We start from the raw sequence: 16,640 nt of genomic DNA on the forward strand, positions 1-16,640 counted from the left end.
AAAAGAGTAGTACAAGAATTGGTGGTGGGTGGTGATGACTAGCTGCCTTCCCTCTAGTTTTTTTATTGCAAAATTAGAGACGGCTAGCGCAGATAGTCCTCGTGTAGCATTGCGCGAAATTCAAAAAAACAAACAAACAATTTTCAGGTCTTGACTATAATTCTGTATTGCTACAAGTCATATATATTTTTTCGTAATATTGTTAGAAAAAAGAAAAAAATATCGACATAAGTTGAACTTTAACATTTAGAAACTGAAACAAGTGCTCATGTTAGTTTCACTCAGTTATCTCATGTGTAAACGTAGAATTATTCTAATTTACTTCTCTCAGGTTGCTTAATTTTATATAAAAAAAGATAATAAAATATAATTCAATCATCTAACAAAAAGCTTTAGAGATGAATTAAGAATTACTAAAAGCCATCTACTGTTTTAATATATGTAAGAAAAGAAAGCAATAAATGCGTCTCCTCTTATTTTTTATTTCCATATTTTACACACGCTACCGCAAAGAGTAGGGATCAATAAGTGTATATATTTAATGAATATAACTGTTGTAAGATTTAATTATACATTAAACATTTGGCAGATGGTTTCTAATATGTCATGTTTCTCTGAAGAAATGTAATAAGAATGACTTTTTTTTTTTTCCAAATAGATGTATTCTCAACTGATGGAACATGCCAGTTCCATATTCCACAGAAGTAGAAATGCTATAATAACACTCCAGGCAACAGTTCATGTTAAGAAGGGTTGTTGGAAAACAATTACTGAAAATGGTTTTATTAATACACTGAGAAAATATTTAGTTATTTGAGCTCTACAGAAAAAATATAGCAATTAATCTCTATTAACACTTACCATTCCAATTATAATATAGAGAAATTCAACAGAAATAACACCTAGTTGTATGATTACTGTGATTACAATTTCTTTGGCCATCTCTAATGAAAATAAGTCGTTGATTTTAAGATGTTACTGTGTATTTAAACTTTTGTATTTTCAGTTTTTTGTTTATTAACTGTTTTAATGTCACTAAGATATAACAACAGTTTTACTACCTTATTTTATAACCTTACCCTCAATTCTTCAGATAAGTGCTCGTGAGTGTCTTGCGTGTGATTTTGGAACTCTTGCTGTTTCAAATGCTCTGCTGTGCAAGTTTTGCTTTCCAATGGACAATATTTAACGATCCTTTAGTTGAAATATTGGTTTCCTTGGTTATTTATCGTTAAACGAGTCTTGATGCATGAATATTACACTTACTTGCTAGAGAAGTTTGCTGTGAACCAAATATGTACGAGTTAAATGTCTCGCTCATGCAACATGTCAATGCATTAGTCTGTATTGTAATGGAACATGAAATTATTGATACATGAAAAAATATGAAATATCGTTCTTTCTTTAAACATGTCATTACCTCAGTGAAACATTAAAATACAATTTTTTATCACTAATGGAACTTTTAATGATAGGTTGACACTTCACTAATTGTACCTCATCGATTTTAAGATCGCTATGAAACTGAATCTTGAAGATTTTTTGTTTCAAGTGACAGCAAGGAGATTATAAGACAAGTTAATTTATTAGATACTTGTAATAACAGAATTATTTACAGGTTGAGACTAAATTTACATTGTTCATCTTACTATGTAAAATAAAATATCAGGTGATTTTAGTCGAATGCTGTTACAATAGAAAAAGGCCCGGCATGGCCAGGTGGTTAAGGCACTCGACTCGTAATTCGAGGGTTGCGGGTTTGAATCCCCGCCACATCAAACATGTTCGCTCTTTCAGTTATCGGAGCGTTGTAATGTGATCGTCAATCCTACTATTCGTCGGTAAAAGAGTAACCCAAGAGTTAGTGGTAGGTGGTGATGGCTAGCTGTCTCTAGTCTTACATTGCTAAATTAGGATAGCTAGCGCAGATAGTCCTCGTGTAGCTTTACGCAAAATTAAAAAACAAGCAAACAAAACAATACAACAGAAAATGTGTGGATTTTTTAAATAAAAATACTGAAATAAAATGTATTTTTTGATAATCAAGAATGAGATAATTTAGTTCCATGAAGGAAAAATAAATAGACGCCTAAATCCCTTTAATAGCTATGAAGTTTCTTTGCCAGTATAAGAGCACTTGTACGAAGACGTTATATGAGTGTGTTATATGAAAAAGACTTTGGAGCCTTACCACGTCTTTACTATCCATGTTGTTATGTTCCGTGACAACTACAGCTGATATAAAGTAACGGTATGTTTAGGGAATAAATAATGAAATTCTTTGTCATTCTGTAGGTTGTGTGATGCCACTGAAAACTGATCACTTCAGTTAACGATATGTATATAGCTCTTTTCGACGAAAAATCTCCTTGCACTCACACATAAATATAGTTTTAGCACGGGGAATTATAATCTCCAAAATTGGAACAGACTTTGTGATTAATGGGATTAAGAAAGAAAGGACTATGGAAGAATCTCGCACAACAGCATAATCCAGAAAGAAATTTACAACAGTTGTAAATTTGGCTATGACAAGTCAAGTGTAAAATCTTGTAACAACTGATAAATCCACGAACACAAAAACCAGAGGCAAGAGCTGCGCGAGTCTCAAGCAACAGTAGGAAATAAATTTGAAAAATGTTTTCAAATGAAAAAGAGACACAAGTTATGTTTACACAACTTTTTTACAGACATAACCATTCAGTCACCACATACCTCAAGTAACTACACTGTAGAAATGGATGCTAGGAAATCCTCATCTACTAGGTGGAGTATGGAAACAGTATAGAGAACAGTGTTGTGCATTTGTCATGACAGCTTTACGATGAAGCCTTTCGAAATATAAAATATGTCGCAGGACAATTGTCAAGATGCACAGCTGTGAGACATGGTAGGCCCAGCATGGCCAGATGATTTAGGCACTCGACTCGTAATCTGAGGATCACTGGTTCGAATCCCCGTCACATCAAACATGCTTGCCCTTTCTGCTGTGGGGATGCTATAATGTGAAGGCCAATCCAACTATTTGTTGGTAAAAATGTAGCCCAATGTTGTCGGTGGGTGGTGATGACTTGCTGCCTTCCCTCTAGTCTTACACTGCTAAATTAAGGACGGCTAGCGCAGGTTGCCTTCGTGTACGTTTGCGCGAACTACAAAACTAACAAACAAACCGTGAGACATAGACCTACATCACATTAGTCAGGAACTCACTAATAAACATTGTCAGGGTAAGTTTTGTAATTTTTTCTCTGTAAATTCCTTATAGTGAAAGTGCGACTTATTATGGAACATTAGAGAGAAATAATATATTTGCATCAAATGCACTGGTGAATGGTACATGGACATTGCCCTGATAGGGGCCTGAGTAAGTGTGGGTTACTCAAGCTCTCATGTAATATTGATCCATACATTTAACCGTTGTGATAAATGAAGTAAAGGAAGGAGGGAGGGGTCAACGCACACCTGACCAACCCGAGTATACAAAGATCCAAAGGGCGAGAGAGAGAGAGCTAACATGGACCGTAACTACGTGTTAAGGCTCTAGAATAGTTTTAATACAATGTATTGAGCTTCTGTTTAACATAAATAATAACTTATAATATTTTGTTTTCTTGAAATATACATTTTATTGGTATTTTTAGGAAAAAAGATAATAGTGAAAATTGGTAAGGTGACTGTAGCTCAGTTTAAAGGTGTTTTTGTTTTTGAAAATATTTAAGATAATTATGAAATAATATTGTAGAAATCTTATTGAGACCTAAAACATTCAATGAAAATATTATTTTCTTTTATGAATACGTCCTAAGTTATTTGAAAACACCAGAACTAGAGGTTTATGGAAAGGATGCGTTGTGACTCTCTCCTAGTCCATGAAGTAGTACATTTAAGTAAAAAAAGAAATAATGCTTGTATTAGTAAACACTGTTAATCATATTCAGAAATAAATGTTACATGTTTTTACCATAACTGTGGTTTCAACACATTTATTTGAAGTGATGCAACTGTTGTGTTCAAATTTTATGAAATTTGACAAGTAATTTTAATTAAAAGATTATTAAATCATGGGAAATGGGCTAAACTATCGTGCACTGACATTTTGAAAGTGTGATGTGTATATATATATATATATTAAAATACAGATGCTTGTTCCAAATCAGGACCAAACGGACACAGCAAAGACTGAACTTGTTCCCCAGCTATGGTAAAATGTCTAAATTAAAGATGACTGATATAGGACAGTAAAACTATAAGGTGAAAGCACGTGTGGTATTTGTTAGGCCAATAAAATTAGATTGATCAAGTTTTCAAAATAATCATACAGGTGAATGGTTACTTTTTTATTCATTGCAATTTTTTTACTACAAATTTACTAATTTTTATGATATCATTATAATGTTAGAGAGTTTAGTATTACGTGATATCAGCTTAAGCAATTAACATAAATAATGATGCTTAATGCAGCTGTACCGATTGCATGAAGGTGATGACAAAAAATTGTTTATTTAAATTCCATGACGTTATTATAAAGAAGTATATTAATACTGTTTTAAAGAGAAGAAGTACCATCATATGTTTTAAAGAATCTGATTGGTTTTATAAAGTAAAGGTCTGTTTTGAATAATGGAGTGGTGATTCTAAAATTAACGTGGATGACTGTCAAGTGTCACATTTTTACTTGCTGTTGTTTTTCTGTGTGCATTCACGAAAGTCATGATATCTAATCTAAACGCCTTAAGTGTGAAAAAGGTGCAGTAAAAAAATCAGCGTGCGAAGTGAAGGAATGAAATCAAAATTGGCGACTAAGCTGGTAGCTTGGTGAATGGGGTCGTGCATTATCCTGGTGTAACACAACACCTTTACGATTGATCAAAGCAGGCCTCTTTTCTTTCAATGCAACATTCAAGCACTCTAACTGTTGACAATAGAAGTCTGAGTAATCGTTACATTGAGTGGCAGCAATTCAAAGTGGATCACACAAATAATATCCCACCAAACGTTTAACAAGACTTTCCTAAAGTGGAGGTCCATTTTGAGCTGGGATTTAGCCAGATTACCTGCATTGAGCCATTGTCTGCGGCGCTTAAAATAACCGTTTTTCATCTCCATTCGCTAATTTGTCCAAAAAAAGTGAGTTACGTTCACGAGAGAGGAGAGAAGTGCAAATGTCCACTCGTGCTCTAAGGTTGGCTTCTGTCAAATTATTGGGGATCCATTTTCAAAGTTGTGACACCTTTTCAAGCTGTTGCAGATGACAGTGAACTGTTGAATGGGTTAAATTAAGCTTCTGTGCTAGTTCTTCAACTGTTACATCACAATATTCATAAAATGCAGCCAGCAGCAAGTCATCATTAAACACAACAGGATGACCTGAACGTGGTGCATCACTTAAGCTGTGGTCAACTGATCTGAACTCTTAAACCACCTTCGACATTTTCTTTCATTGAGAAACTTCGCACCTTAAGCACCTTGAATGTTTCGTTCGTTTCTGCTACAATATTGACTTTTTTTTAATTAATAAAGCATTATATGCCTAATGTGGTCCTCAGACACATCCAGCTTCATAAGGGTTTATTTGATTAATGATCTGAAAAGTGGAATTGGGCTAGTTTCTTTTCTTTGTCTGAACATTTATATACAGGTCCTACTACATATTTTAGTCATTAAAGCCTTCTACAAAGACAGGAATGATGATGAACCTTCTGTATTAAATGTTCGGACATTACTTATGGGATGGCCTGATATTAAAAAAGAAAACGCAGTAAAAACAGTTTCATAGTTTAGTACTTTTATTGTGCTTTGTTCGATAATTGTGTTCTGATAAAGTTATTAACTATATTTTAGTACGGATAAATATCAGAACTTCTTCAATATTTTTTCTGTTAAGTTTCACAAATCTTGCTACATAAATGAGAGGAGAAACCTCTAATTTCATAGACATAAATGGTTGGGCGCTCGCCTATTTGCCTTTCTCTTTAGTTTTACACTACTAAATCAGTGACGGCTGGCGCTGAAAGCCCTTGTGTAGCTTTGCGCTAAATCATAATCAAACCCGCTGTGTCTTTTTGATAGGAGACGATTCGTGTATTTCACAATTAAATTAATATTTGTTTTATTATTTTGTGATAGTGTTATTTTATAGACATCTTGTAGTTCGTTTATTTATTTGCTTCAAAAACAAACATTTAGATGTTTTGAACTGCAATAATGAGTAGCTTCTGAGATTTTGTTAATTTTGTTTGTTTGTAATTTCGCGCAAAGCTACACAAGGGTTACCTACGCCAGCTGTCCCCAGTTTAGCAGTATAAGGTTAGAGAGGATGCAGCTAGCTATCACCACCCACCGCCAACTCTTGGCTAACTCTTTTACCAAAAAATAGTAGAATTAACCGTCACATCATAACGCTCTCACAGCTGAAAGGGCAAGAATGTTTGGTGTGACAAGGATTCAAACCCGCGACCTTTGAATTATGATTCGAACGCCTTAACCCTCAAACCATGCATGGCCGTTGTGCCAATTTATTTCATGGTATTGCATAATTAGGTAATTATAGGATAATTTAAATTTTATCTGAAGTGGAAAATAAATAGATTTTGTTATTTACGTGATTAACACCATTGTCAGTGATAGTTATCTCCTAGTACGCAATGTTGCTGCCAAACAAATTAACTTTTAATTTATATATGTTCATGTGACTATAATGTACCTTAAAAAACAGATGTACAACCTGGGGAAGTCTCTCTTCATATACATATATAGTTAAAGTCACAAGAAATACGTCGCTAAATAATCAGCTAATTTGTGGAATGAATTTAATTATTTCATGTCTCATCATTACGTAGTAATGAATCAACTTCAGTGAGTGTTTCAGAAACAACAGATATTAACTTTGTTTGTCAAGAAATTATGAGCATCCTAATGATTTATTCTTCTTAAGTTTATGACTTGCAAATGAACCTTAAAATGTTTATTATGTGCAAAACGTCTTCAGTCTTAGCAGAACTATCAACTATCACGTGACCACAATTTGTAGCCAAACTCGGAAAGTTCATAGCATTCGAAGTATTATATTTCGGTTTGGTGTGGCCAGTTACATCTGTTTGTTATACATAAATTTGTTTTATCACAACATTTTGAAAGACTGTCTTACGTTTTTCTGTGATAGAAATGGAACTGGACATAAGAAATAACTAATATTCCCAGATCTCTCGAGGTGTGATTATAACAGGTATCCACGTATTCTTTGATATTTTATTACTAGTTTTCCTTCTGTTTGTCTTAGAGAAGAGGCTATGATCATTTAATTTTTGAAATTGAATTGTCAAATAATTTACTTGAATATTACTAAAATAATCTGAAATATTTCGACATTAGTAATTTTGATGTTTTTAGAGGGTGTTATCGTTTCTTACATCATTTTTCTATCAATGTAAAATATTAACAATTGTACGAACTGCTATGTTTTATCATATTCATTACTCCTGATTTAAACGTTTGCGTAATTTTTTCTTTAAATAGTTTCCATTTAGCTGTGGCAAAGGACATTAGTTGAATTATTAACGATATTCTATATTTTACCAGTCGGCCAGGTGGGTCAAGGCATTCGACTCGTAATCTGAGTGTCACGGATTCGAGTTCCCGTCACACCAAACATGCTCACCCTTTCAGCCGTAGGGGTGTTATAATGTGACGGTCAGTCAAACTATTCATTAGTAAAAGAGTAGCCCAATAGTTGGCGATGGGTGGTGATGACAAGCTGTCTTCCCTCTAGTCTTAAACAGACTGCTAAATTAGGGACGGTTAGCGCAGATAACTTTGTGTAGCTTTACGTGAAATTCAAATAAACAATTTTACTAGTCTTTAGTTGCTGAAATAGTTACTTTTTTGTTTTTTATTTGAATAGAAGGTAGTGGTAAAAAATACAAAACACAAAACTGAAAATTTGTGTGTGTCTTCCCAAAGATCTAATGAACCTCCAAACTGATTTTGGTAAAAATTCATCTGAGCAAAAACATAAATACAAACCACAAACTGAAAATTTGTATAAGCCCCTTATGGACCTAATGAATTTCCATATCCTGAAAAGTAGTAACTTGGACATACAACGAATGTATGTTTTATATTTTTATAAACCAGCTGGATTACTCGTCTTCTGAACGGAAGTTATGTAAAGTTATGGTTAATGAAAGGTTATCTTAGGACCTGAAAATCTGCTTCTCTTATATGTAATTGCAAAAAACATCCATAAAACTTTAAAACACAAAATTTAAAATCGCAAGTTTGTATATATTTCCACATGGACCTAATGAACGTCTACACTAAATTTGGTGAAGATCTATTTATGGGGGGTGAAGTAGTGGTTAAAATGGCAAAATGTGAATAAAACCCACAAAAATTCAATATTGAAACTTTTTAGGTATGTCTCCAAAGTTCAAATGAGCTTCTACACCAAATACAGGAAATGAAGTAGTGATGAAAAGGTCGGCAAGTCATCTGTAGAGACTTGTAGGAAGAAAGATATATAATATGAATAACTTTGGTTCTTGTTGTGCCTTATAGAATACTTAATACAAAGAAATTCTTACACTGGAGAAGAGTATTTGACAGTTAATTTTTATGTATGTAATTTTTTTGTTAATACTCTAAGGGGTAGATGATATATGCAACATATGTCCAACTGTGTAATACATATTACAAGAAAAATTTTACTATAATTCTTCGTCATGGGCTCATCACTTCGATGCAATTTTACCACGACAGATGTATATTTTTCATGTATATTTCAGTTTCCAGGAAAAAGCTAAGCACGTGTGAAGAAAAACGGTGTATATTCTAAAATCGTTTTCATGTTTCATATTCTACCTTACGTCAGCATATTACATTATGTATTTTGTTAAAGTAATTTTTAGCAATTATATTATTGTCAACATTTCGGCATTAAATATACTTAGCTGTTAATTCTAAAACAAAATATTTTGAGGTAAAGAGTTTCAGAGATATTTTTAGCAGCTTGATTCTGATAGGAGTATATTTTAAAACTCTAACGAATTATCTCGGCATTAGTCTATCTAATGAGATAATTACTGAGTGAATTCATTCGGCTGTACCTTCGATTTGTATTAGATAATTTCGTTTAAAAGCTCAGTCACTGTCTTTGTTAACGCTTATTGATAACAAGGCTAAACTGCTCAGTTAGCATCTTAGTTAAGTTCAAAACTGAACACGATGCAACAGAAGAGGAATGAAAGATCAATACGTAAAGCTAGTTTAACTTATGGAAAAGTAATGTTAGTTACTTAAACTACAAGCAAAGTAAACTTATGTTGTTATTCTATTTTGATATTGAAAAATTAGCACATTGCAATTTATTTTAATTAATTTGTCTTCAGTTGCATGGAAACGATGTTCATTAATTCTGCTGACTTCCAGTTGTGCTTAAAGTATGCAATGAATGAAGCTCAAACCCTCTCTTTAAGAATTCTGCTATCTGCCTTTAAAATATGTATTTCAAACAACATATAAATTAACAGGAATGTAAAGGTGTTTCTTTTCTTATATTAACTTTTATTGGAGATGCAATTATTTTCTTTATTGGAAAAAAAATGTCTTATGAGGCCAGAAGAGAAAGGTATACTGAAAGCTATTATTTGTATTACTGTGATTGTAATACAAGTTTCTGAAAAACAACTTAAAATATATGAATTTCACTATAAAGTTGTTTATTAACAGGGTGTATTAAGTAGGTAATATTTAATTAATTAATATGTTAATCAATTACCTTTGTTTACAATATGTCGTTAGTTAAAAGATACAGAATGTGAGCAATTTACATTTAACTTATCTGTCACACACCTCCTAATGCTGTTCATCATCTGTCTTTGGGGTATATACCTTTGCCTCACTTTTCAGATGGAACAATACCAATCACTTAAGATCAGTTAAAAAGGTGACGTACACGGCACCATCTAAGGTTCCCGAAGAAGATTGTTTTCGTTTGAATTTCATGCAAAGCTACACGAGAGCCTTCTACTCAAGTCGGTCTTATTTTGACAATGAAAAACTAAAAGGAAAGGCGCTGATCGTTCTTACCCATAGCCAACTTTTGGACTACTTTATTACCTATGAATAGTGAGATTCACCATAACATCATAGCATCTCCACGTCTGAACAGTCGAGCATGTTTTGAAAGACGTGGATTTGAACTCGCAATCCTTATGTTACGAGTCAATCGCTCTAACCATCTGGCTATGTTGGGCCTTCTATAAGAGCGTTATAGGATTGAAAGGAGAAGAATCTGTTGCTGGGACATTCTTATGTTTGATTATTCAACAGACTATTATAATGAACTACATAGCAAGATAACTTGATGTCGCTCTAAATTAATACTAAGTCTTGTCTCTTTAAAATCAAGAAGTTTCATCTTGTTTGGTACAAATTACATCAAAATATACTGGTATTGCTGACACGTGACTAACCGCCACTAAAGTTATGACATTAGTCTCAAGACAGAGTTCTACAACTTCTAGTTAAAAAAATAAACACGGTTATTAACAAGTGAAAATAACGTGTGTCGTTCGTGTTAATTATGCCCTCAAATGTTAGGTTTACTGCATGACAGAAACTAGCTTACCCAGTTCATGAAGTATAATCACAAATAGTCACTACAGCTACTTTCTATAAATACTTATTCAAACTTTTGGCAAAATTCGTTTGAAGTTAATCAAAAAGCCACACTGTGGGTTCTTTGAGCTAGGTTCACCACGGATATAGAAAGCCGCATATCAGAGTTGTAAGTACGCAGACATTCTGTTTTACCAGCAGAGGGCAGTTCATAGTAAACCACAAATTCTTCATCTTTACAGCATGCTGTTTCCTATTATTATATAACGTAGTGTACCTTACATGCAGCTAGCTGTTATTATATAAAGTATTGTATCTTACATACAGATAGTTATTATAATATAAGGTAGTGTACGTTACATTCAACTAGCAATTATTATATATCGTAGTGTACATTACAAGCATCTAGCAACTATTATATAACGTACTGTGCCTTAGGAGCAGCTACCTAATATTATATAACCTAATGTACCTTACATGAGGCTAGCTATTATTATATAACGTAGTGAATCTTACATATAGCTAGCTATTATTATATAATGTAATGTACGTTACATGCAGCTAGCTATTACTATATATCGTATTATACCTCACATACAGCTAGGTATTATTATATAATTTAGTGTACCTTCATATAGCTAGCTATTATTATATAACTTAATGTACCTTACATATAGCTAGGTATTATTATATAACTTAATGTACCTTACATATAGCTAGGTATTATTATATAACTTAATGTACCTTACATATAGGTAACTTCTAGTGTATAACGTAGTGTGCCTTTGAAAAAATTGTACATATTTCTTAAGAATATTATTTTTGATCACCTTAAACTTTTGCTTTGTTCACTTTGTGATGTAGTGTAATTATATAGTTATTTCGTGTAAAGTTAAACATAAATATTGTAAGCTGATGATATTATACGTGTACAAAATGTATATAATGTTGTAAGGGTCTTGAATAATGTTATTGAAAGTTATTACAATGAGATAATAGTCTAGTTTTGGAATTTATTTCGTTACTTTTATGACTTGTTATGTGCTGCTTTATCTTGATTTCGAACTTGGAAATGCTACAACTATTGAATGTTTTAGCTAGTTATAAAGTCTAAGTTATACTTTTATTCTACATGTCACTTTTAATGGAGTATTTGACTTGTAAAACCATCCTTAAATAGTTTAACTTACCAAACAGTTTTATATTCTTTGAAAAGCTGTCAAGTGGGCCACAATGTGTATTGCAAGCTGGACAAGAGAGAAAGTCAAGACTTTCACAGTTTTTCACGTATTATACTTTGTTCTAATGGGAACTGTAAAAGTGACATCTGTCACTTTGTGCATTTACTTTTTCAAAGTTTTCCTGGACGAATATTCAACCTATCCGACCGTGTTAAAAATGGAGATGGACATGGGAGAACAGTTAACATTTCCAGCTGTGACAATCTGTAATCAAGACAGGTACACATGATTTTATGATAACATTTCCTTTTCTATCTGTCTTAGAGATATTATATACCATTGTTTTTAAATATACTTTAATGGTATGAAAGAAACTTGAAATTTTGGAGTTTACTTAATTTTCATATATCCTGTATTAAGAGAGAATTATCTCTTTTTATTTCATTAGGAAATAAAGAATATGCCTAATTAGCACAAATAGTATACAATTATTTTCATTATAACATAAGCAGTTGCTATTTGTTTGAATGTGTTTAGCTGTTTCATCTAAATTCTAATATAATTATTTCTTTACTGATAATACTTAACAGAAAGTATTTTTCTATCAAATGTTTTGTCATGGAAATATTTGCACATTTAGTAATTTAACTAAAATGTATCGCTTAATATATTTATAAATATACAGTTTATTTTAAGTACAGAATTTTGTAATGACAAATCAATATAAAAATTACTTTTCCAATTCCATACGATGATTACACTGGGGAACACTCATTTTGTTGCATTTAAAAAAAGACCTTTCTATAGTCAATTTGAGTGTGTTGATTTCAAATCTGAAGTCGGTTTTGTCTGCAAGCTACAGATTTTATGCAATTTGACATTTTTATTTGAAAGACCTAAATCCCGCACTAAATCATTCAGTTCAGCCTGGGGAAGAGGCTTGGGGACGGGGAAAGGTTCAGTGTCTGAAGAACAGTTCTCCGATTGTGTACACTTTTCTGACAATTCACTGTCACAACTGTCTTGTTCGCTTGTATCATGTCCAATGTCTTTATCGTCCAATGAAGGCAAGCCTTTGAAAACTGGAACAGGAACTTCTTCAGAGTGCGGAGCAGGCCGAATAGCTGAGGGAATGTTCGGATACGTAATCTTATGTCGGTTTTTCTTCCCAACACCCGTTGTGTTTACCATGCAGAAATAACAGTCAGTTACATGGTTGGTGGGTTCACGCCAAATCATTGGAACACCAAAAGGCAGACCATTGCATTTTCCTTTGGTCCAGTCTCGAAGCATTTCCTCACAATTGTGGCACACAACATGAGGAGCCCATTGCTTGTCTTGATAACCAAGATGAACTTCAAAATATGTCTTGTAGGCACGCTTGACGAACGAGGATATGTTACGTCTCTGACGATTGAGTGTGTAGCATCCACATATGTAGCAGAAGGCATCAGGCTTGTTTCTGCAGTGATAACTATTTTTTGGAAGCCATGTTTGATCTGAAACAAAAGAAGAATGATCAAAATATTAGAAGCTATCTATATATATGGACGTGAAAATGCTTATACATGGTTTACGCAAGTTCACATTTGTACAATTTCATTAACCTCAAATTGCATACAAACTAGAGCTTGTAGAGAAAAACTAATTTCAGATTTAAAATCAGCGCCTAAAACTCCTTCAGAATCAGTTAAAATATACAATGCAACTCAAAGTTACTGAAAAAGTGTTCCCCAGTGTTATAGACGGAGTGGATTATCTTTGAAGGAAATGAAAAGTCTATAACAATCCCCTGTAGTGAAGTAGTTGTACTCCCCTTTGCAATTAGTAATTAGGCAGAAAATTATTTTAAAATAATGTGTTGTTTAACATATATTATCTATGAACATGTAATCTTTGCTGTCTTTTCAGTGTATGATAAACATCATCTAGAATAATTAAGATCAACTACAGACCAACTGAAAAATTAATAGTCAGAACTGCCAAGGTCTCTTTGTTTTAAAGGTTTTAATTTGGATATCAGTCTATACTTTTTGAAGGAAAATTTTGTGAAGAATGAAAATATAATGCTGCTTTAAGCATCACTTGGTTAACTTTCGAAGTGGCTCACCCTTTGAATCTTAATATTTTGCTGTCTGTTTTCCGGTTTATGATTTTTCATTGAAAACAACGAAAAGTTAAAAACAACTTATATAGATGGAAATCGTTCATGATACTTATTGACATTATAGCGATGCAGAACGGATGTAATTGAGCAAAATATTCTAAAACTAACGTAAAATCTTGATCAGTTGGTATAAGTACTAGATAGACGAATAAATGCATCACGTTAGACCATTTTGAGAATCCATTTGATTGAAAAAGGGAACGGACTACAGTGTTGAATATACTGTGTAATGTAAGAGAAATGTATCGCATATATATATTAATGAAAACGTTATGTAGAATTATAATATGTCTGATTAAAACTTTAAAACGCCTGAGAAGTAGAAAAGTAAGAAACATAAATAAATCTCAAAAATCATGTTTCTTTGCAGTTAACTTAGCATCATCAGATACATTTAAAAATGTTAGATTAACTTATATGTGTATACCTGTATTCCACATTTTATCCGAAATGAAGTTTTAATTACAAATTTATCATTACCAAAAAAAAAAACAACTACAAACCTTAAGAAAAATTCTATTCCTTGAATTATTCAAATAACATCCAAAATACAGAATGATTTTAAAAATGAGGAGTACATACTGATAACGTTACCAAAGGTCAAATTAATCACGAATACACTGAAATAGAACTCAGAGAATAATTTGAAGATAATAGAAATTAATAACTTGAATAAACAAGATAAAATAAAGTATGTAATAAACAATATATAAAATATCATAAATTTAATACATATGGACATTCAATTAATTTTCAATTAAAACTAAAATTATCAGAGTAACGTATGTAATCGGAGACTCATTTCTTAGTAAATATTTAAAAATATTTGGTCTAACGGAATATTTTGTATTTTTTAAAATAACAACTTTGTTATGTTGCAATGAGTTGTTACCTATAATATATATGGCGCCGCATGGCCAGGTGGGTTAAGGCGTTCGACTCGTAAACTGAAGGTAGTGTGTTCGAATCCCCGTCGCACCAAACATGCTTACCCTTTCACGTTATAATGTGACAGTCAATCCCACTATTCGTTGGTAAAAGAGTAGGCCAAGAGTTGGCGGTGGTGATGACTAGCTACCTTCCCTCTAGTCTTACACTGCTAAATTAGGGATGGCTAGCGCAGATAGCCCTGGAGTAGCTTTGCGCGAAATTCAAACCAACAAACCAACAACACCTATAATATATTTTGGAGAAGGTGAAACTTCAATAACTCTCGAGTGAAAATAGTATTTCTATTAAGACGCCTTTGTGTATGTTTTAAATCTTAAATTCTATTATGATACAAACATTTTTTTAATATACTATATTTATAACACTTGTATTTTAGCACGTATGGTATTGTTGCAAAGTTGTCTATTCATTCTTCTACGAAATACATTATTATTTCCTTTTAAAGCGTGTTTTTTATGGTTAAAATATAAAACTTATTGAACTGCAATATATATTTAAACACATTATGTTTAGAACACTAATATTTGAGTCTGCATTTTACTGTTACAAAGTTGTCTCTCCAATATTCCAAAAAACCCTCAATAATGTTTAATTTCACACAGTATCTTGAATATTTCAAAACAAATTATGTTGTATTGCAACCAGTTTTACGTAAACAATATTAACCACACCAGTACTTAAATCTTTATTTTAGTGTTGTTTCAAAGCTACCTCTTAAAAATTACATGATATAACATTAAAGTTTAATTTTATAAAATTTTTATGAATTCTAAAACATAAACACTATTCCACTAAAATTAATATTTTAGGCATAATAATATTTCAGAATGAATTAAAGTGCCACGAAGATGTTTTCACTATTATACGATGTTTAATGACGTTAATAAGTAGCTCGTATATTTTAAAGTACAATGTCTATTGTATTAAGTTTAGTTATGAGGTATAATATACTTACTATATAGTATTTTAGTCAGTAGGTCATTGTTACAAACTCTCTTTAATATTACATAATATTTAATTATTTTTTGTTGTCTGTACATTTGAAAATATATCTCTTTCAATACAATACGTTTTGATGAATATGATATTTCCTACCCTACAATTTTAGTCAGTTTTTTACAAAACTATGTCTTCAGTATTGAACGATATTTAATTATGTTTTTTTTCAATTAGTTGCTTGTGCATTTTTCAATAGATTGTTTATTTCAATAAAATCTATTTTGAGGTACATCATATTTACCTATTATACCATATTTTACCCTAGCATTTTAACCTTTATGCTACAGTTACCTACCTTTCTCTTCATTATTATCTGACATATAATGACGTTTTTTTAAAAACCTGTTCACATATTTTAAAGAATATTGTTTATTTTATTACAATGTCTTTGAGATATACTTAATTTACAGCCCATTATTTTAGTCTGAAGGCCAATGCTACATAGGTAGCTCTTAAAAATGTCACCATAGAGTTTAATGATGCTTAGTTTTAAAAGTTTTTTGTGTATTTTACAATTAGCATGTAATTTATTATATCAGTTGGCGGTATGGTATTAATTTAACTGGTATTTTAGCCCGTATGCTATTGACGGTCGCTTTAGTAATGAGTTTGTATATTATAGAATATAATATTTATTTTATTACAATTAGTTTTTAGTTAAAATACATTTGCATTCCTAATATTTTAGCTGTGAATTCATTCTTCAATGACATTTAATTATGTTT

At 32.0% G+C, this 16,640-nt stretch overlaps 1 protein-coding gene across 1 annotated transcript in view; it reads left to right on the plus strand.

The window, feature by feature from the left end:
• Positions 1-7,046: 7,046 nt before the first annotated feature.
• LOC143255248 (epithelial sodium channel subunit gamma-like) overlaps positions 7,047-16,640 on the plus strand; it is a 35,759-nt gene continuing 26,165 nt past the window's right edge. The window contains exons 1-2 of the mRNA XM_076510614.1: positions 7,047-7,225; positions 11,834-12,077. Coding sequence (XP_076366729.1) covers positions 11,851-12,077 — 227 coding nt within the window. The 5' untranslated portion in view covers positions 7,047-7,225; positions 11,834-11,850. The remainder of the gene's footprint in view (positions 7,226-11,833; positions 12,078-16,640) is intronic.

This window comes from Tachypleus tridentatus, chromosome 7 (genome assembly GCF_004210375.1).
Source record: "Tachypleus tridentatus isolate NWPU-2018 chromosome 7, ASM421037v1, whole genome shotgun sequence".
Classification (NCBI taxonomy): domain Eukaryota; kingdom Metazoa; phylum Arthropoda; class Merostomata; order Xiphosura; family Limulidae; genus Tachypleus; species Tachypleus tridentatus.